The 22622-nt window shown below is 49.0% G+C and overlaps 1 protein-coding gene across 1 annotated transcript in view; it reads right to left on the reverse strand.

The window, feature by feature from the left end:
- Nucleotides 1–1000: 1000 nt before the first annotated feature.
- Nucleotides 1001–22622, reverse strand: part of LOC132380782 (complement C1q subcomponent subunit A-like) — a 90904-nt gene continuing 69282 nt past the window's right edge. Inside the window, exons 2-4 of the mRNA XM_059949774.1 lie at nucleotides 20852–20938; nucleotides 4048–4096; nucleotides 1001–1581 (exon numbers count right to left, since the gene is read on the reverse strand). Coding sequence (XP_059805757.1) covers nucleotides 1169–1581; nucleotides 4048–4096; nucleotides 20852–20911 — 522 coding nt within the window. The 5' untranslated portion in view covers nucleotides 20912–20938 and the 3' untranslated portion in view covers nucleotides 1001–1168. The remainder of the gene's footprint in view (nucleotides 1582–4047; nucleotides 4097–20851; nucleotides 20939–22622) is intronic.

A 22622-nucleotide genomic window follows, 5' to 3' on the forward strand; every position in this document is an offset into this window, starting at 1 on the left:
GTTAGGACTGTTTTTTCTTTATAGACAGAGTTCAATTCCGGTGTCCTCTGTAAGAAAGATTGAACATACCAGCCGTGAGAGTCAAGAGCTTTCTCTGAGTGCTCCGGTGTCCTCCCACGGTCCAAAGACTGTTTAGTAGGTTAATAACATCTCTGCTTTCTGAGAAAGCTAAGGAAAGTCCATCTCCCACCCCCCCCCCCCCATCCTAACCACATTCTACAGGGGTTGTATTGAGAGCATCCTCAGCAGCTGCATCACTGCCCGGTTCGGAAATTGCACCGTTTCAGATCGCAAGACCCTGGAGCGGATAATGAGGTGAGCTGAGAAGATCATCGGAGTCTCTCTTCCCAGCATTACAGACATTTACACCACACACTGCATCGGCAAAGCAAACAGCATTATGAAGGACCCCATGCACCCCTCATACAATCTCTTCTCCCTCCTGTCATCGGGGAAAAGGCACTGAAGCATTTGTGCTCTCACGATCAGACTATGTAACAGTTTCTTCCCCTAAGCCATCAGACTCCTCAATACACAGAGCCTGGACTGAAACCAACTTACCGCCCAACCTATTGTCCTGTTTATTACTTATTGTAATGCCTGCATTGTTTTGTGCATTTTATGCACTCCTGGGTAGGTCTGTAGTCTAGTGTAGTTCTTCTGATGTTTTACGTAGTTCAGTGTAGTTTTTGTATTGTTTCATGCAGCACCATGGTCCTGAAAAATGTCGTATCATTTTTACTGTGTACTGCACCAGCAGTTATGATCGAAATGACAATAAAAAGTGACTTGACTCAACTTGAACTGGTTAATGCTCCTGCGATTAGGCTAGGGTTAAATCAGTGGGGTGCTGGTGCAGTACGGCTCGGTGGACCGGAAGAGGGTATTCCGCGCTGTGTGTCTAAATACATAACATTCCCCCCACCCGCCCCAACACCCTGGACTCCAAAGCAGTTACTGAGTCAGAGATTTGATGCTAAACTGACTGCTTTATTGATAACATGGGGGAATAGTAGAAGCAGGAAGAAAATTCACAAGCGCATGTTGCGGGTGGTAGGGGTTCCGGTTGAAGACGGTCGCTGCAAGGGTCCGAGAAGCTGGAAGGAGAGAGGGTACCAGTTGGAACAGGGGGAGGGGGAAGGAGTGCTACCCAATCAAAATGAGAGGGTTAACTGGAGATGCGATACCCCAAGAAGGACATGGAGGCCTGATGCATGAACACTGAGCCCTTTTCCAGTTTCACCCACACCCGATCTCCCTTCTCCAGCTGTAAGAGGCAGCTACGCTCGGACAGCTGAGTGGTGCCGGCCGGGAGACTGCTGTAGAGGCGCTCATGGACAACGTTGTTCTTCACCAGGGCCACGATGGTGTCGCTGATGTCCCGCCTGGGCAGAAAGGAAAAGGCAAAGAAGTAAATGCCCTCTTCGGGGCAAGTGAAGATTCCGGTGTCATTGGTGTAGCCTTCCTCTCGGTTCAGCTGCACCTGGTCAAAGACAATAGGGCTCCCTGGTTTCGGTGGACCGTTCCTGACACTGCGGGTGGCTGCGAAGAGGACGGCATGGTGACGATCGTGGCTCTCTTCTGGTGGGCAGAGAGGGCAGAGGTTAGGATCAAATACTGCTCGGTGGGACCTCTATAACTGGTCACTGGCTGGTTATTGATACATGGACCAAGACAACTATGATCGAACAGACACCAGTACAGGAACGACAGTATTTATGCCCGCCAAAAGATGCTAAGCTAAATAAACACATAATCAACTGCCTAATTAAGCCAATCACTTATAACAAATAGACCTCCATTCTCCGCACATTCAGATATCGTTCTGCACTCAACGGCCACTTTATTAGTTTCAGCTCTACACCTGCTGGTTAATGGGAGTATCTGATCAGTCAATTACATGGCAGCAACTAAATGCATAAAAGCAGGCCGGCATGGTCAAAGAGGTTCAGTTGGTGTTCAGACCAAAAATCAGAATGGTGTAGAACTGTGATCTTATTAACTTTGACCGTGGAATGATAGTTCGTGCCAGACGCTGGTGGCATGAGTATTTTAGAAACTTCTTTTCTCCTGCTTTCCTTTTTACAAGCGGTCTCTAATGTTCATTGCAAATAATACAAATAAAACAAAACAAAAAAATCCAGTGACCGGCAGTTGTCTGGGTGAAAACGCATTGTTAATCAGGAGATCCGAGAATGGGCAGTCTGGGTCAAACTGACATGAAGGCAACAACAACTCAAGTAACCACAGACTGCAACAGTGACGTTCATTAGGGCATCTCTGAACGCACAAAGCTTCGAACGTTGACATGGATGGGCTACAGTGAAGACCATGAGCACACAGTCAGTGGCCACTTCATGAGGTACAGGAGGTACTGAGTGTATTCAATGTAGCGAGGTGACCAGAACTGCACAGAGTGTTCCAAATTAGACCCCACCAACTGTAACTTTACATCCTAAATCCTGAACCTAACATGAAAGAGCAGCCTTCACAACTCAATCCACCTATGATGCCACTATCATGGGATGACCTGAAGTGAACATATTATTCCTGATGTGGTACAACCGGGGTTACTTAAAGCTGCAGAATAGCTGCCTGATTCTTGAACTCAGTGCCTTAACTGCTAAAGATACACATGAAAAATACACTCAGTGGCAACTTTATTAACCATATAACCATATAACAATTATAGCACGGAAAAAGGCCATCACGGCCCTTCTAATCCGTGTCCAACGCTGACTCTCACCTAGTCCTCCCGACCTGCACTCAGCCCATAACCCTCCATTGCTTTCCTGTCCACAGACTTATCCAATTTTACTTTAACTGCGAATATCGAACCTGCCTCTACCACTTCTACTGGAAACTCGTTCCACATAGCTACCATTCTCTGACTAAAGTTCCCCCTCGTGTTACCCCTAAACATTTGCGCCTTAACTCTTAACTCATGTCCTCTTGTTTGAATCTCCCCTACTGTCAATGAAAAAAAGCCTATCCACATCAACTCTATCTATCCCCCTCATAATTCTAAATACCTCGATCAATTTCCCCCTCAATCTTCTACGCTCCAAAGAATAAAGACCTAACTTGTTCAACCTTTCTCTGTCACTTAGGTGAAGAAATCCGAGTAACGTTCTAGTAAATCTCCTCTGTACTCTCTCTAGTTTGTTGACATCTTTCCTATAATTCGGGGACCAGAACTGGACACGATACTCCGATTTGGCCTTACCAATGCCTTGTACAATTTTAACATTACATCCCAGCTCCTATGCTCAAGGCTCTGATTTATAAAGGCCAGCATACCAAAAGTTTACTTCACGTACCTTATCTACATGAGATTCCACCTTCAGGGAACTATGCACCATTATTCCTAGATCACTCTGTTCTGATGCATTCTTCACTGCCCAACCATTTACCATGCATGTCCTATTTCGATTAGTCCTACCAAAATGTAGCACCCCACACTTATCAGCATTAAACTCCATCTGCCATCTTTCAGTCCGCTCTTCTAACTGGCCTAAATCTCTCTGCAACCTTTGAAAACTTCATTATACACAACGCCACTTATCTTAGTATCACTCTCCACTCCAGTACCAGTGGGAGAGACAGAGGCATGTCCTCTTCTCCACTTGTTGGCCAATATCAAAATGGAGGGCCGAAGGCGTGTTCCAATTAGGTGGCTGAAGGGTCACTTCATGTGCAACCCAAAACACAGCCACCGATAGCTGCTGTCAAACCCACCCACCAATCAATGGTAGATAACGCTGGGGCAGCATGTGATTGGCTAATTCTGGGCCAATGGGAAGGATGAAGCGTTGCCCCAAGATCCAATTATTTGGGGATTTCTGAGAAGACACCGACGTAATGGTCTGAATGTCCTCTTTATGCGTTGTCAGGGAAGACGAGTTAGTGGGTGTTGGTGGGGGGTAAAATTCTGATTTCTGACTGTGTAATGTGATTGCTTCAATTCCCACAGATCGTCTGAGAATGGGACAGTTCCCACTGGGCTGAGCAAGAGCCAAGGAAAGGTGGTGCCCGATCGACACTTACCATTCTCCAGGTGATGCTCCAATGCGGAGACACGGGCCTCCAGGTCATCCTGTAGAGACAAGGGGTGAGACATGGGTCCCATAGAATCTCCTCACTGGAACAGGATCTACAGCTCCTACAGAGTAAAACTCCCTCCACACCGTCCCATCACACACTCCCGGGGTCAGACACAGAGTGAAACTCCCTCCACACTGTCCCATCACACACTCCCGGGGTCAGACACAAAGTGAAACCCCCTCCACACCGTCGCATCACACACTCCCGGGGTCAGACACAGAGTGAAGCTTCCTCCACACTGTCCCATCATGCACCACTGGGGTCACAAAGAGTGAAACTCCCTCCACACCGTCCCATCAAATACTTCTAGGGTCAAAGTGAGTAATATTCCCTCCTGCCTTCCAATCACAAATTGCCGGGCTCAGACAGAGTGAAGCTCCCTCCACACCGTCCCATCAAACACTATTGGGTTCACAGAGAGTGATAATCCCTCCATACCTTCCCAGCACTGATAGTGGGGTCAGATATAGAGTGAAACTCCCTCCAGACCATTCCATTAAACACTCCCAGGGTTGAACAGAGAGTGAAGCTCCCTCCACACCGTCCCATCACACACTCCTGGGGTCAGACACAGAGTGAATCTCCCTCCACACCGTCCCATCACACACTCCCGGGGTCAGACACAGAGTGAAGCTCCCTCCACACCGTCCCATCACACACTCCCGGGGTCAGACACAGAGTGAAACTCCCTCCAGACCGTCCCATTACGCACTCCCGGGGTCAGACACAGAGTGAAACTACCTCCACTCCGCCCCATCACACACTCCTGGGGTCAGATACAGAGTGAAACTCCCTCCACTCCGCCCCATCACACACTCCTGGGGTCAGATACAGAGTGAAACTCCCTCCACACCGTCCCTTCACACACTCCCGGCGTCAGATGCAGAGTGAAGCTCCCTCCACACCATCCCATCACACACTCCCGGGGTCAGACACAGAGTGAAGCTCCCTCCACACCGTCCCATCACACACTCCCGGGGTCAGACACAGAGTGAAACTCCTTCCACACTGTCCCGTCCCTCACAGCAGGAGTCAGAAACGGAGTGACACTCCCTCTGCACTGTCCCATCACACACTCCCGAGGTCAGCCACACAATGATACTCCCTCCACCCTTTGATCAACACACTCATGGTGTCAAGCACAGAGCAGAGCTCCCTTTTACAGTGGGCCAGACAGGAGATATGGTGGTCCCAGCAGACATGCTGGACTAGTATGTTGTCATGCAGGTGCCAGGGTCTAAGATGTAAGAGTGGCTGCCGAACATTCTGGAGATGCAGGTTGAACAGAGGTCAGTTTACACATCAGTATGATTGAAACAGGTAGAACAAGGGATGATGTCCTACCAAAGGTTTTGGGAAAGATTTGAAGCAGCAGGCCTCAAAGGAACTCTGACCAAAACTGGGGATAAAGTAGTAGGCAGGGAGAGTAAATTTGATAATCGATGTTGGATTTGACTGTTTAATTTTAGAATGTTCTATTTATTGTTGATTCCTTTGCCGTTTAACAATGAATTGTCTAACTGTATTTTAATTAGTTCTTATTTGCATGTAAAAACCAGTAAGGGGAAAGACCAAGTGGTGAGGGAGGGAAAGCAGGGAGGGGACAGGCAGGAAAGGTGAATAAGGAATGTAAGGGGAAAGCACTATGTGTAGTAGCAAGAGGTGGAGCCATGGAATGAGGTGATAGGCAGCTGGAGGAGGAGGCAGAGGGAAACTGGGATGGGGGAAGGGAGGGGGAGTGAATTACCGGTAGTTGGAGGATTCAATGTTCATGCCAAGGGGCTAGAGACTACCCAGAGGGTATATGAGGTGTTGCTCCTCCAACCTGAGTTTGGCCTCATCATGGCCTTGATCTTTCCCCTTACTGGCTTTTCACCTGGCACCGACCAGCCTTCTCCTTCCCTTCCTCACTCCACCTTCTTTATAGGGCCCCAACCCCCTCCTTTTTCAGTCCTGACAAAGGGTCTCGGCCTGAAACTTTGACTGTTCGTTTCCACGGATGCTGCCCGACCTGCTGAGTTCCTCCAGGGTGTTGTGCGTGTTGTTCTGTTCCTCCTTCCTGATGGTAACATTGTGAAAGTGGCATGCCCTGGGTGCTGGGGGTTTTTAATAATGGACTCTACCTTTCTGAGACACTGCCCCCTGAAGATGTCCTGGGTAATTTGTAGGCTAGTACCCAAGAAGGAGCACACTAGATTTATGAACTTCTGCAGCTAATTTTGGTCCTGTGCAGTAGCCCTCCATACCAGACAGTGATGCATCCTGTCAGAATTCTCTTCACGGTACAACTTTAGAAGCTGTTGAGTGTATTTGTTGACATGCCAAATCACTTCAAACTCCTGATAAAGTATATTAGACTGAATCAGGTTGTGTTTGTGGAAATGTTTAACTCCCTGCTATTCACTGTGGTAGAATTTGTGAAATACATCCATGAAAGTTTTTAGAATCAGGCAAGAGACCTTTGAGAGCACGTACGACACTGAACCTCCTGCTGGGAATGAGAGGTCAAGTGACAAAAGTGTCTGACGGTGATGCCTCAGAAAGGACATCCATCACCCAGGACATCATCAATCTCATTTCGACCATTGGATAGGAGATCTTGGAGCAGCTTCTTCCCCTCCACCGTCAGATTCCTGAATAGATGATGAACCAATTATAGACAATAGACAATAGATGCAGGAGTAAGCCATTCTGCTTTTCAAGCCAGCGCCACCATTCAGTGTGATCATGGCTGATCATTTACAATCAGTACCCCGTTCCTGCCTTCTCCCCATATCCTTTGACTCTGCTCTCTTTAAGAGCTCAATCTGAGGTTCCAGTGACATCATCGTCGAGAATGGCAGCTTAGAATCACTAGCTCCTCCGGAAAAACGAGTATTAAGCCCCGTTAACCCATGAAATATGGTATTTTTCGAAAGTATTTGAACTGATAAGAGGGGCAAGAATGGGAAAAAAGAATTCAAATTAAAACAGTGACACTGCGGAGCCTGCGGCCGAGAGGAGTGCAGTGAGCGGCTCTCCAAGGAGTGAGGGTTTGTCTATGACGGAGTTTGTCGGAAAGTTGCTGCGGGACGCGCTGGAGCTTCCCTCGACTGTGGAGCTGGAAACTGAGAGAGCGCATCGTGCGCTCGTCCCGAAGCCTACCCGAGATAGAGCAGATACATCTTGAAAAAGTATTCGAAATGGGAGATAAAGAGGTCAGATATATTCTGGTAAGGGGTAATATAGACGGAAATTCAGTTACTCTAGCGAATATATATGCACCCCCGGGAAGTGAAATTGGTTTCTTTTGGAAAATTACTGACATTATGGTAACGGAAACAGGAGGTCTTCTGATATATGGGGGAGACTTAAATTTACAATTACGACCAAACTTAGACTCTTCCAATAGAAAAACCTATGAAACAAAATCCATACATAAGTAAGTTAATACACTTTTTGAGAATGTTGGTTTAGTTGATGTCTGGAGGGACCTTTTCCCCGTCAGAAGGGATTACACTCATTATTCTGCTCCCCATTCTGTATATAGAAGAATAGACTATTTCATAACATTTGGAAAAGACAAGGACAAAATAAACACCTGTGGAACTGGGACAATAGATGTAAGTGACTATGCACATATATATTTATCTGTTGATTTTGACCTACAACCAAAGAATATTATATGGAAACTAAATTCAAGTCTACTCAATAATCCGTACTTTAAGGAACAAATTAAAAAAGAAATTGGTCTCTACTTAGAATTTAATGATAATGGAAAGGATTCAACTCCCATTTTATGGGATACAGAAGGCTGTCTTAAGAGGGAAAATTATACCGATATCTTCATATAAGAAAAAAAATAAGAAATAAAACATTAGAGGAATTACAAAATAGGCTGAAGGAACAAGAGAAAAAAACACAAATTGAATTTGGCACAGGATACATCAGGGGAAATTTAAAAAATATTAGGAATGAAATTAATAGTTTGGCTACGCAAGATATCAGGAAAAATTTAAAGTTTCTGAAACAGAGACATTATGAAAGTGGATCAAAGTCTATGAAAATACTGGCGTGGAAACTGAAAAAAAATGGCAGCAAATACAATTCATAGAATTAGGGACCCAAGAACGAAAATGATCAAAAAAATAATAAGCTAAGTGAAATTCAAGAAGCTTTTGAAGTGTTTTACAAAACTCTACATTCCAAAGTTTCAGGGGGAAGCATAACCCAAATTGACACCTTTTTGAATTCTATAGAGTTCCCCAATTCAAGCTAAGAACAAAATAGAACGATGACTGCTGACATAACTGAAGTTGAATGAAAAGCTGCATTAGTAGGCTAAAATTAGCAAGTCACTAGGATCAGATGGGTAAATGGCAGAGTGGTACAAAGGATTTAAAAACGTGTTAATCCTTGTTTTACTCCCCACACTGAACTGGGCTTTAAAAAAGGCACAAATGCCACCCAGTTGGAAGGAAGTGATAATCTCAGCTATACCGAAAGAAGGCAAGAATAAAATGGAATGCGGGTCATTTACACCACTATCCATTCTTAATGTAGATTATAGATTATTTAACTCCATCATGGCCAGACAATTAGAGGAGTTTCTACCCATACTGATACGTAACTATCAGACAGGTTTTATACTACAACGCCAAACACAAGACAATATACGAAGGACACTTATACCAAAAAAAATAAAATCGAAGCAATAGTGATAAGTTTGGATGCTGAAAAGGCATTTGATTCGGCTAATTGGAATTTTCTTTCCAGAGTTTTACATAGATTTGGCTTCCAAGACACAATTATTAAAAGTATACAGACACTATATGGCAATCCTACTGCTAGGATTATAATCAATGGATATTTATCAAATAGTCTTACCCTAGAAAGGAGCACGAGACAGAGTTGTATATGGTCACCGCTACTCTTCGCATTATATCTGGAACCATTAGCTCAATACATCAGCCAAAATGAAGATATCAGGGGAATTACTTTTAAAGGGGCAGAGCATAAATTGGCTTATTACGCAGATGACATTTTGGTCTATCTAGGGCAACCAACATACTCTTTACCTAAAATGATGCAATCCTTTGAACAATATGGTCAATTATCAGGACGCAAGATCAACATAGATAAAACCCAATTATTTTCATATTATTATAGCCCACCAAGAGAAATTGGAAGTAGATATTCCTGGGCATTGCAAACAGAGTCTTTCAAATATTTGGGCATCATTACACCAAAATATTTGGCAAAATTATCAGAATTGAATTATCAGCCTTTATATAAAGAAACATTAAGGAAGATATGGCAAAATGGAACCTGATTCCTTTTTTTTTTAGTCTCAGTTCAAGGATTGAGTCTATTAAAATGAATATACTGGTATATCTCTTTCAGGCCCTACCAATAGAGATTAATCAAAATCAATTCAATGATTGGAACAGGATGTTATCAGGGTATATTTGGCAGAATAAAAGGTCTAGATTTCATCTCAAAACTGCAATTAGCAAAGGAAAAGGGGGAATGGGGCCGACCTCTCTTAGAGATTATTATTTTGCAGCACAGTTTAGAACTGTGATATGTTGGTGCATCCCATCCGATGACGTTCAATGGAAAAACATTGAGGAGCGGGTACTTCCCATCCCCATACAAGCAATTTTGGCTGATAACAACCTGTAAAGGTACATAAATACTATTGATAACCCATGGGTGAAATTGACTCTTAAAATATGGAAAACTACAACAAAAGAATATAATCTAGAGGGAGATATTGCAATTCTTAAATGGTATGCATATGACTCGGATTTTACACCAAATAAATTGGATGCTAGATTTAAGGACTGGACAGCTAAAGGAATAACTGTTCTTTGCAACTTAATGAAAGAAGTAACACTGTTCAGTTTTGAAATGCTTGAAGAGAAACACTTATTGGGAAAACAAGATTTTTATTGGTATTTACAGATGCGACAATATGTTAATAAGATGCTTAAAAATGTAACCAAGGCGAGCACATGCTTAATAGAGCTATTTAGAAAAGCAAATAATTCAGATAACGGTAGTAGAATCATTTCAAGCATGTATAAGGGGTTGACAAATCTTAAAGCACACTCGACTTCATACATTAAAACAAAATGGGAGAAGGAAGAAGGGATAATTATATTTGAGGAAGAACGGACAATAATATGGAGATATCAATGGAAGTGTACCAGTTCACCGAAATGGAGGGAGTTTGGATGGAAAAACTTGATAAGATATTTTACTACCCACTCTCAGAAATCCCATTATGATAGAAACCTCCATATTTGCTGGAGAAATTGTGGAAATCAAAATGCAAATCATTATCATATTTTTTGCGTCTGCCCTGTTATCAAAAGCTATTGGAGGGGGATACACAATGCACTATAAGATATCTTCAAATGTGAAATACCCTTTGAGAGCAAGACCATATATTTTGGATATATACCTCAGGAATGGTTGAAAAGAGATAAATATTTAATGAATATATTTTTCATGGCTGGTAAAAAGACTCGTAATAGGAAATGGTTATCACAGGAGACCCAACTTTAAATGAATGGATAGAAATTACAATAGACATTTACAAAATGGAGAAGATAACAGCATCTGTTAATCATAAGCTGGAACAATTTGAATCATACTGGGAAAAATGGTTTAACTACATAATACCTCATAGGCCTGATTTTATTCTCACAAATCAATGAATATGTTGTAAATAAAGATCACTCCGTACTTGTTTGTTTACTTTTGTTTGTTTTTTTTCTTTCCACTCTTTTCTTTAAGTGTATACCTCAGATAAATACTTTGTGGAGTTTTGTGACATATGATGATATGAGATATATGTACAATGTTTGAAATACATCTTATGGAAATGTTTGTTTGATGATGAACTTCAATAAGAAAAGTACAAAAATATTAGCTCTATCTAACTCTTTCTTGAAAGCATCCAGAGAACTGACCTCCACTACCTTCTGAGGCAGAGCATTCCACAGATCCACAACTCTCTGGGTGAAAAAGTTTTTCCTCAACTCCGTTCTAAATGGCCTACCCCTTATTCTTAAACTGTGGCCTCCAGTTCTGGAACCCCGAACATCGGGAACATGTTTCCTGCCGCCAGCTTGTCCAATCCCTTAATAATTTTATATGTTTCAATCAAATTCCCTCTCATCCTTCTAAATTCCAGTGTAATTATGAACACTACCGCACTAATTTTGCTCTCTATTTGCACTACTTATTTAATTTAATGTCTATTGCACTGTGTAAATGTGTTAAGCACCATTATACTGTATCGGCAGTGCCTAAGACGTTGACAAGACACTGCAGTAATTTTATGTATTGCACTATATTGCAAAACAAAAAACACAAATTTCAGGACATACGTGAGTGATGATAAACCTGATTCTGATATGGGTCTCGCTTGTGGACTGAGTGGGAAGGGGCAGAGTGAGAGGAATCATGGTTGGGAAAGGGGGAAAGGAGAGGGGAGGGATGAGGAAGCACCAGAGGGACATTCTGTAATGATCAATAAATCAGATGTTAAAATCAAATGACCTTGCCTGGTGCTTCAGGGCTGGGTGTGTCTGCCCCTGCACCCCTGGCACTAGCTCTCTGCCATTAGTCCTACGCCCCTCCCAGGCGCACCACCCACGCCACTCCCAACATCCACCAGATAGACTAACTCGCTCTCTGCTCCATATTAACAAACACCGTGCTGTGCAAAAGTCCAGGACTGCATTGGCTATGCACAGTATATGAGCCAAAGACATATGCAAAGGACTGAACATTTCTTATAGTAATCTATAGTTTGTTTTGATGCATTGCAATGTACTGCTGAAGTAAATCATCAAATTTCAGCAAATACAAAATCTGATCGACTTTAAACCTGACTGTGATTCTGATTGTCTTTCTGTTCCCAGTGCATACTTCGGATCCAGATGACAGAGTGAAACTCCGTCAATGCTGCCCCATCACACACTCCAGGGGTCAGAAACAGAGAGCGAAGTTTGCTTCACACTGTGCCATCACACAATCTAAGGGTCAGACACAGAGTAAAGTCCCCTCCACACCATCCCATGACGCACATCAGGGATGAGACACAGAGAGAAGATTCCTTTTTACCATCCCATCACACAATACTGGGTTTATCCACACAGAGATGCTCCATCACGCTATCCCTTCCCACTTTCCTGGGGTCCAACACAGAGTGAGGCTCCACATAACTGCCCAGTTGTACAATACTACAGTCAGTCCAGAGTGAATCTCCCTCTACAGCATCCCATCACACACTCTGGGGTCAGACACAGAGTGAAGCTCCCTCTACAGCATCCGATCACACTCCCGGGGTCAGACACAGAGTGAATCACCCTCCACACCATCCCATCACACACTCCCGGGGTCAGACACAGAGTGAAGCTCCCTCTAAACCGTCCCATCACACACTCCCAGGGTCAGACACAGAGTGAATCTCACTCCACACCATCCCATCACACACACCCGGGGTCAGACACAGAGTGAATCTCACTCCACACCATCCCATCACACACACCCGGGGTCAGACACAGAGTGAAGCTCCCTCCACACCGTCCCATCACACACTCCCGGGGTCAGACAGAGAGTGAAGCTCCCTCCACACCGTCCCATCACACACTCCCGGGGTCAGACACAGAGTGAAACTCCCTCCGCACCGTCCCATCACACACTCCTGGGGTCAGATACAGAGTGAAGCTCCCTCCACACCGTCCCATCACACACTCCCGGGGTCAGACACAGAGTGAATCTCCCTCCGCACCGTCCCATCACACACTCCCGGGGTCAGACACAGAGTGAATGTCCCTCCACACCGTCCCATCACACACTCCCGGGGTCAGACACAGAGTGAAACCCCCTCCACACCGTCCCATCACACACTCCCGGGGTCAGACATAGAGTGAAGCTCCCTCCACACCGTCCCATCACACACTCCCGGGGTCAGACACAGAGTGAAGCTCCCTCCACACCGTCCCATCACACACTCCCGGGGTCAGACACAGAGTGAAACTCCCTCCGCACCGTCCCATCACACACTCCTGGGGTCAGATACAGAGTGAAGCTCCCTCCACACCGTCCCATCACACACTCCCGGGGTCAGACACAGAGTGAATCTCCCTCCGCACCGTCCCATCACACACTCCCGGGGTCAGACACAGAGTGAATCTCCCTCCACACCGTCCCATCACACACTCCCGGGGTCAGACACAGAGTGAAACCCCCTCCACACCGTCCCATCACACACTCTCGGGGTCAGACATAGAGTGAAGCTCCCTCCACACCGTCCCATCACACACTCCCGGGGTCAGACACAGAGTGAAGCTCCCTCCACACCGTCCCATCACACACTCCCGGGTTCAGATACAGAGTGAAACTCCCTCCACATCGTCCCATCACTCACTCCCAGGGTCAGACACAGTGTGAAACTCACTCCACACCGTCCCATCACACACTCCCGGAGTCAGAAACAGAGTGAAGCTCCCTCCACATCGTCCCATCACACACTCCCGGGGTCAGACACAGAGTGAAACTCCCTCCACAACATCCCATCACACACTCTCGGGGTCAGACACAGAGTGAAGCTCCCTCCACACCGTCCCATCACACACTCCCGTGGTCAGACAGAGAGTGAAGCTCCCTCCACACCGTCCCATCACATACTCCCGTGGTCAGACAGAGAGTGAAGCTGTTCTGATTGCGCTGGGAGAAATTGAGGAAAACTGCTTCATGAAGGTCTTTAATTACTTGGAAATTGGTTTGAAACGTCCCTTGAACATCTCAGTGAGCGGCTGGTTTAGAGTGGAAGCTTCGTTTGGAGTTTTTCTGCCAGTTTGGACGGGGTCCGTTGACGGCTGTGAACTGCGTAGCACCCGGCTGTGGCCGCTGGCGACTCGCCAGGAAGCAGGTTCGCTCCAAAAACCGGAGACAAACGACGTTGTTCCCCCACTGACATCGGGGCAACCTCCTTCCATCTCTATCGTCGGGATTCTCGTTCGGTGTTGGAGCCGAACCGTCGTTTGAGACGTCTCGACCTCTCACGGCCTGGAAGTTTCTACAGGACTAACGGAGCCTTTCCTGGCGTTGGAATCTCTGGCACGGAGCCAGCAAGGTGCTGTCGAGTACAAACTTTTCCCGCCAGTTACTCAACTCACTCCGAGACTTTATAACCAGCACCACCGTATCATTCTCGGTTCGGACACACAAGTAACATGCCGGACCGGTCTGCCGGGAGTCGCGGGCCTTCGGGGAGTTATGCAAAGGCGGCTGCCTCTCCGGCCTCGGACAACGCCCTGTTTCGGACGGTGAAAGTTGAACGCGGGGTGCAATGTATTTTGCGAGCTGGAACTACGCTGGAAAAGTGCGCGGAGGCCATGGAGGACTTGTTGGGGAGAGATGGTGTTTTGGCCGCTGAGAAAGAGTTCGGGAAGGCGGTGTTTTATCTGAGGAATGATGAGTTGGTGCATCGGGCCCTCAGTAGAGGGAACACGGCGGAGAACATCTTTTTACAGATGGAGCTAGTGACAGCTCCCACGCAACGCATCGTCCTCGGTCACGTACAGCCTTTCATCCCCAACGAGGACCTGCTTCCCGCATTGGCCCGCTTGGGGCAAGTACGGTCAGAGATAACTGCCATCAGGCACAAATTCAGGAGGCGCACACTCCAGACCGTAATCTCTTTCCGGCGACAGGTATTCATGAAACTGGAAAGGGAGGATGAAGTTGAGGGCCGGTTCACTGTCCGGCACGAGGGGGTAGATTATCAGGTGTATTGGAGCTCTGAGCGCCCACGGTGCCATGCGTGCGGGGAGATGGGGCACTTTCGGAGGGACTGTCCTAGCGCCCAAAAACCCAGGGAGTCCACTTCGGGAACCAGTGCCCCAGCTAACTCTGCCCATGATCCCATTCCTGCTCCTACACCTGTGCCGACCCCTGCTCCTGCCCCTGACCCTGTCTCTAACCCTGTCCCTGTTCCTACGTCTGTTCCAGTCTCTGCTCCTACCCCTGTGGTTCAGGCGGGTGGTCCTGGGGCTACGTGCGGGGAGGTTCAGGCGAGGGTCGGGGTGGAGTCTGTGCGGGGCAAGAAAGCGAGGAAGAAGTCGAAACACGTGAAGAAGTCGGCCCCCGAGACCGCAGAGCTCACGCCCATTTGCCCTGAGGTGGAGAGGGAGGCTTGGGGAAGCGTGCGGTTGGACGGGGCGATAGGAGCGGAGAGTACCGCTCCATCGGTGAATTCCGCACCTGTGTGCTCCTCCGGCTTGAAGAGGAGATGGGATTGTTCCCCCAAGAGGGCAGAGAATGTAGATGAGGGGGAGTCCCAGAAAGGGGTGGGGATCCGGGTGGGAGTTGTGTCTAACCCTGAATCCCCAGATGTAGACACCAGTCCTGGGGTGGGTGGTGTGATTGTGCATAAAGCTATTGCTGGGCCTGTTTGCACGCCTAAAACAGACCTGGAGCCCTCCACCCAGGACTTAGCAGTCAGCGCCTCCCTGGAGGCAAATGTATTAAGTAGTACAGGTGGAGAGGAGACCAGGCACTCTCACAGTCAGCATTAGGCTGCCGGTGAATCCATTGGACCAGAGCTGCTGGGGTCCCCTTCATGCCTGTCTCCTGGGGAGGGTGATGTACCCTGCATGCCGACCCCATCAACTAACGGCCTGCAGGGAATCCCTTGGGATTTTCCCTCCATCGTCGCAACTGTGGATAAGACTGAAGTGACGATGGAGCTGGAAGGTATGAGGGAGGTACCCGCTGTGCAGTGTAGGTTACAGGGGCAGCCACCTTATACACCACATGAGGAGGACGGTGGGGGATCTGTCTGCAGTGAGGGGTTGGAGGGGGATTTATTTGATAGCGAGACAATGCACGTCCTCATCCCTTCAGAGAAATCCCCATTGATACCTGTGGAGGAGATCAGAGAGTTTATTCACTCCTCCGTGAGTGCAAAGCATCGGCCTAAACTAGCCTCGCTTCGCTGGCCTAGCATGCCGAGGCTGGTGAGGTCCCAGCGAGTCATCCTCGGACGGAAGGGGAAGGGGAAGAGGAATGCTGTGTCAGGGAATGACAGACGGCAGCTGAAATCCTTCCTGGATGACCTGGTGCGGGACATCAGGGTGGAAAGCAGCCTCGCTCCTTCGGGAGATGGTGGGTCACAGGGTAGCGATGGTAGCAGTCGGGCCCGGAAAGCAAAGGATATTCTTGGTTTTCTTCGGGATAGAGCGGCTGAGGGCGCCATCGCTCTCAGTGGGAAGGGGACTGGTGCTGAGGCCTAGTGTGCTCCCGACATGAAGCTTACCATAGCTAGTCTCAATGTGAACGGTAGCAGGGGCTCTCTCCGCAGATATAACAGTCTCTCAGTCCTCAGGGACGGGAGATACGCGGTGAGTTTCCTGCAGGAAACCCATACCACCCCGGGGGAGGAGTCCGCTTGGCTCCTGGAGTGGCAGGGCGGGGTCTACATGAGTCACCTTAGCTCCAACTTTAGTGGGGTGGCGATCCTGTTGGCCCCAACCTTCCGGCCAGAAATCGTAGGAGTCCAAGATGTTGTGACCGGCCGTCTGCTCCACTTGGCTGTGCGCCTGGATGGAGTACCGTTACATTTTATCAACGTGTACGCTCCGAGGCGCGGGGTGATGCAGACGCGCCTATTCTGTCAGCTGTCCACCTTGCTGAGTTCCATCGATCCGGGGGACTGCGTCATCCTCGGGGGAGACTTCAACTGTACCCTCGAGGTGGAGGACCGCTCGGGCCTCCAACGCGACCCAGCATCGGCGAAAAAGTTAAAGGGGCTTGTCGGCTCCTTTGATTTGGTGGACAGCTGGCGGAATCTTCACCCTGACTCTAGCGCCTTCTCCAGAAGATCTAGAGAGGGGGGGTTCACGGATAGACCGCCTGTATATCTCTCGGGCTTATGTCTCTCGCGTGTCGGCGTCCTCCATGCGGCCGGTGTCGTGCTCGGATCATCACCTTGTGTGGATGGAATTTACTCCTCTGCACCCTCGGGTGGGATCCGGGTATTGGCACTTTAACAACCGGCTGCTGGAGGACAGCCGATTCCGAGATTTATTCCGAGCATTCTGGGCCACCTGGAGAGAGAGACGGAGGGAGTTTAGCTCCCTACGGCTGTGGTGGGATGTGGTCAAGGCCCACATACGGTTTTTATGCCAGGGGTACACTAGGGGGTCGACAAAGAGGCGGGGCTCTGAGATTGAGCGGCTTGAGAGAGCGTTGCTTGACCTAGAGTCCCGTATTGGTCCGACCAGTGGAGACCATCAAATGTGGCAGGAGTACCAGGAGAAGAAGGACACTGAGGAATCTGCAGCTTCAGCAGTCCCGAGGTGCATATGTGAGGTCGCGGATCCAAATGCTGCAAGATTTGGACCGTGGCTCACCCTTCTTCTACTCGTTGGAGAAGTGGCGGGGAGTTCAAAAGCAGCTGGTGGATTTACTGGCTGCTGATGGCTCCTCCATCACGGATCCTGACGAAATTATCGAAGAAGTCCGCACTTTCTATCGGTCCTTATTCTCACCGGATCCGTCAAATGCGGGGGCGTGCAGTGAGGTCTGGGAAGATTTGCCAAAGGTCAGCCCAGATGACGCAGCGCGTCTGGACGCCTCCCTGACTGGGGAGGAGCTGTCTACTGCCCTTCGACAACTCCGGAGGGGTAAATCCCCTGGCCTAGATGGTCTGAGTGTATAGTTTTATCAGGCTTTTTGGGATGTCCTGGGGGTCGATTACAGCCTTGTTCTAGGAGAGAGCCTAGCCACCGGGGAAATGCCCCTCTCATGGCGGAGAGCTGTCGTGGTCCTGCAGCCCAAGAAGGGAGACCTTCGCCTGCTAAAGAACTGGCGCCCGGTCTCCCTCTTGTGCGTGGACTACAAGATCTTCGTCCGGGCAATGGCCAACCGTCTTGGTTCAGTACTGAGACAGGTGATTCATCCTGACCAATCTTACACAGTCCCGGGCCGCTCCATCCAGGACAATGTCCACCTAGTACGGGACCTGATCCACCTGCACCAGGAGACTGGGTCCCCGGCAGCGTTTCTATCTCTTGACCAGGAGAAGGCGTTTGACCGGGTAGACCACAGTTTCCTGGTGGGCACTCTGCAGGCCTTTGGGCTCGGACCACACTTTGTGGCCCGAGTTCGGCTCCTATACTCTGCCGCAGAGTGCCTTGTTAAGGTCAATGGATCATTGGCAGCGCCCATTCCCTTCAGGAGATGCCCCATGTCCGGTCAATTGTACGCGATCTGTGTCGAGCCATTCCTGAGCCTCCTACGGCGAAGGCTGACAGGTCTGGTTCTGCGTGAACCGGATATGGAGGTCGGCCTACGGCGATGATGTACTCCTCATGATGACAGATCCCAATGACCTGCGGAAGATGCGCGAGTGCCAAGACGTTTTCTCGGCGGCATCCTCCGCCAGGATCAACAGGGCGAAATGTTCCGGACTCTTAGTGTGTCAGTGGCAGGTGAACTCCCTGCCGGAGGAGATGAGAGCTTTTGAGTGGAGTACTAGGCGTCTCCTCTATCTGGGAGTCTACCTGAGTCCTTCTGGGGAGACCTGGCTGGCGAACTGGCAGGACCTGGAGATGAAAGTCATGGCTTGGCTGGGGCGCTGGTCAGGCCTTCTCAGGGTTCTTTCCTATCGAGGCAGGGTGGTGGTCATAAACCAGCTGGTGGCCTCCATGTTGTGGTATCGGATGGTCACCTTGGCCCCTCCTGCCCCGTTTGTTGCAAGACTGCAGAGGAAGTTAGTGGACTTCTTCTGAGGCAACAGGAAACACTGGGTCTCTGCAGAGGTCTTGAGTCTCCCAGTGGGAGAGGGCGGACAGTCGCTGGTGTGCGTCCGAACGCAGCTGGCGGCTCTCCGCCTCAGGACTCTGCAGAGATTCCTGTACGCCGAGCACCCTCCCAGGTGGCACGTGTTGGCGACTTTCTTCCTACAACGGGGCTGCTGTCTTCACGAAGACATGCGGCTACCACCGGCGGGCGTCAGCCGTACTGCTCTGCGGAGTCGGCCCGGCTTCTATCAGGACCTACTGAGAGTCTGGAACATGGTCGCCTCAGGCCGGGAATCCCCTCCTCCGGCGGAGGGCGGGGTCCTGGCCGACCCTTGCCCTACCTCAGTGGCTGTCGGTGCGGCTCAGTTGTGTGGACCGACTCAGGCCGAGCTGCTTGTCGGGCCCAGACCCCGCAATCTTCTCCGGGAGCCGTGTCCACACAACTTGAGCCGTCTCTCATCGATACCAACAGTCCCATTCAGGGATGCAAGTAGGAGGTATCTGTATGGGCTGCTACTCCACATCCTCCACTTCCTTGCCCTTGTCCACCGTCCCGACACGCCATGGCGGTCGGTCCTTCCACCCGGAGGTGAGGAGGGTCCCCACTGGAAGTCCCTTTACGCCGGGGTTCTTCCCATGCACCTGGGGTATCTCGCCTGGAGGGTGCTGCATAGAGCGGTGCCCTGCAATAAGTTTTTTAGTTTGTACATGGATCTCACACCCGCATGCCACTTCTGCGGGCTGGAGGAGACCGTGTACCACATGTACATGGAGTGTATGAGGCTGCAGCCTCTTTTTGCGTATTTGCGTGGGCTGCGTCTCGCCTTCTGGCTGCATTTTAGCCCCACCCTATTTATATATGGTCATCCAGTAAGGAAGGGGACATGGAGGGATGAGGATGTCCTAGTCAACTTGCTCCTGGGGCTGGCGAAATCCGCCATCCGTGGGTCTTGGAAACGGGTGGCGGGAGGATCTCCCCGGGCAGACTGCCTTGCAATGTTTAGGGGGGATGTTCGTGCCCGGGTAAATATTGAAAAAGAACACGCGCAGTCCACAGCGGCCTGAGAAGAGTTTCGAGACCGTTGGGCTCCGCGGGGTGTAAATGCCATCGTGGATAGAGATGGCAACATTCTGGTGTAATGTCTATTGTCTATTTGTAGTGCAGTAATTGTGTTTGCCACTGTTTTGTATATATTGTATAGCACTGATATTTGTAATAAAGGATTTTGTAATAATAAAATAAAAGGGGTCAGACACAGAGTGAAGCTCCCTCCACACTGTCCCATCACACACTCCCGGGGTCAGACACAGAGTGAAGCTCCCTCCGCACCGTCCCATCACACACTCCCGGAGTCAGACACAGAGTGAAGCTCCCTCCGCACCGTCCCATCACACACTCCCGGGGTCAGACACAGAGTGAAGCTTCCTCCACACCGTCCCATCACACATTCCCGGGGTCAGACAGAGTGAAGCTCCCTCCACACCGTCCCATCACACACTCCCGGGGTCAGACACAGAGTGAAGCTCCCTCCACACCGTCCCATCACACACTCCCGGGGTCAGACACAGAGTGAAGCTCCCTCCACACCGTCCCATCACACACTCCCGGGGTCAGACACAGAGTGAAACTCCCTCCACACCGTCCCATCACACACTCCCGGGGTCAGACACAGAGTGAAGCTCCCTCCACACCATCCCATCACACACTCCCGGGGTCAAACACAGAGTGAAGCTTCCTCCACACCGTCCCATCACACATTCCCGGGGTCAGACAGAGTGAAGCTCCCTCCACACCGTCCCATCACACACTCCCGGGGTCAGACACAGAGTGAAGCTCCCTCCACACCGTCCCATCGCGCAGTCCTGGAGTTAGAGATTGGGTGAAACTTGATCTATACTGTGCTCCCCCCAGACCCCCACCATCATGGTTATCTCCAAACCTGCTGGTGATCCATGGAGCTCCCCTTAACGTGATGCAGATATACCACCTTGGTGGACATCGAGATGCTGAGAATGAACAGAACCGCCTGTGTGAAAAAGAGGACAATAAGGTAAATGTCAGGAATAAACCCCCATCGCTTCCTCCCCAATCACCTGCCATCCTTTGGCTAGGACCCCGACATTCACCTTGGCCCAGAAATCCATCGCGACCATTTCTAGCACGTCCGCTCTCTCCGATGCGTCCTGCCCTCACTCCTGTGCCCTTTAAACAGTTATGCTGAGGGCTGGAGGAGGGACAGGAGTTGACGTAACTTCCTCAGAACTCCACAGACACACATGCACACACAACGTGCGTATGAGCACCTGACCGATCAAGGTATTTCGTAGCTCTTCCCTCGGGCTCAGATTGTGCCTCCACTCTGCCAAGACACCGCCTGCCTTTGTTTCAATTTTTCCTTATACCTCTGGTCCTCCAGACCCGGCAAATCCTTGTACTCTATCAACCTGATTTACAATTTTCCTGTGATCAGGTGACCGAAACTCCATAGAATACTCCAAATTAGGCCTCACAGATGTCTTACACAACTTCAACATTACATCCCATCTCCTGTATTCAATACTTTGATTTATGAAGGCCAATGTGCCAAAAGCTTTCTTTGCAAGCATATCAACCGTGAAGTCCGTACTGGCTCAGGAATGTCCCTTAGGCCCTGCAAGGGTATGCAAGTCCATTCTACTCCTCACCCAAGATCACCCTGGAATCGGCCCTGTGGACTCGTGAGGCTCAGGTCAGGAAATCAAAGGAGCTGGACTCCTCCCTCCTCCGCTGGCCTGCAGGTCACCCTTGGGCAAGGTGTAGCACCTGCTTACCCCCCCCCCCCCACCACTACCACCACTCAATCAGGGTCACTTGAAGCTTCGGGAGCAAGTGGTGGATGGTTGTACGAGCTGCCGGTGCATATCACAAGTCCTGGTTTTGCAAACACTGCCCAGAAGAAGGCAATGGCAAACAATCTCTGTAGAAAAAGTTGCCAAGGACAATGATGACCGCCCACGGCGTACAACAAGGCATATAGTGATGATAATGGGTATAATGTATGATAAAGATGAACTTAATCTCTCAAGGCCTTGCCGTTCACTTGCCTGCCTGTACTGTGCTTCCTCCTTAACACACATATCACAGCCAAGGGTCAGCCATGATCTTATTGAATGGTGGAGCAGAGTTGACGAGCCAGATAGCCTACTCCTGCTCCTATTTCTTAAGTTCTTATGTTAGAGTATTGGTTACAGCTGGGGTCACCCATCTTCAAATGACACTGCCCAGGAGTAGACAATGACAAACCACTTCTGTGGAAAAATTTGCTAACGACAGTCATGGTCATGAAAAGACGATGATCACCCACCTCAGCACAAGGCACATGAAGATGTATATTTGATCATGATGTATATTTAAAGATAAACTCAGTCTTTCGATCTACCATGTCAAGGCCTTGGTACTTCACTTGCCTATCTGCAGGCACTTGCTCTGCAACACACATGGTGCAACTAAGGGTTGTTTTAAAGAAAGGACTTTCCTTCAGTGAGCACATGGATTTTATTTTCTTGGTGCAGCCTCGTGAGTACGCAATGTTCCTTGGACTGCTTACATTTTATGTCCAATTGTTTGCCTTTAGACTGGCTCTGGGTTTTCACTTTATTTTGCTGGTATCTCATTTGAGATCATGGGGATAGTTGGGCTCTCTTCATATTTATCACTTTAATTCAACACAG

Source organism: Hypanus sabinus, chromosome 24 (genome assembly GCF_030144855.1).
Source record: "Hypanus sabinus isolate sHypSab1 chromosome 24, sHypSab1.hap1, whole genome shotgun sequence".
In the NCBI taxonomy this organism is placed as follows: Eukaryota; Metazoa; Chordata; class Chondrichthyes; order Myliobatiformes; family Dasyatidae; genus Hypanus; species Hypanus sabinus.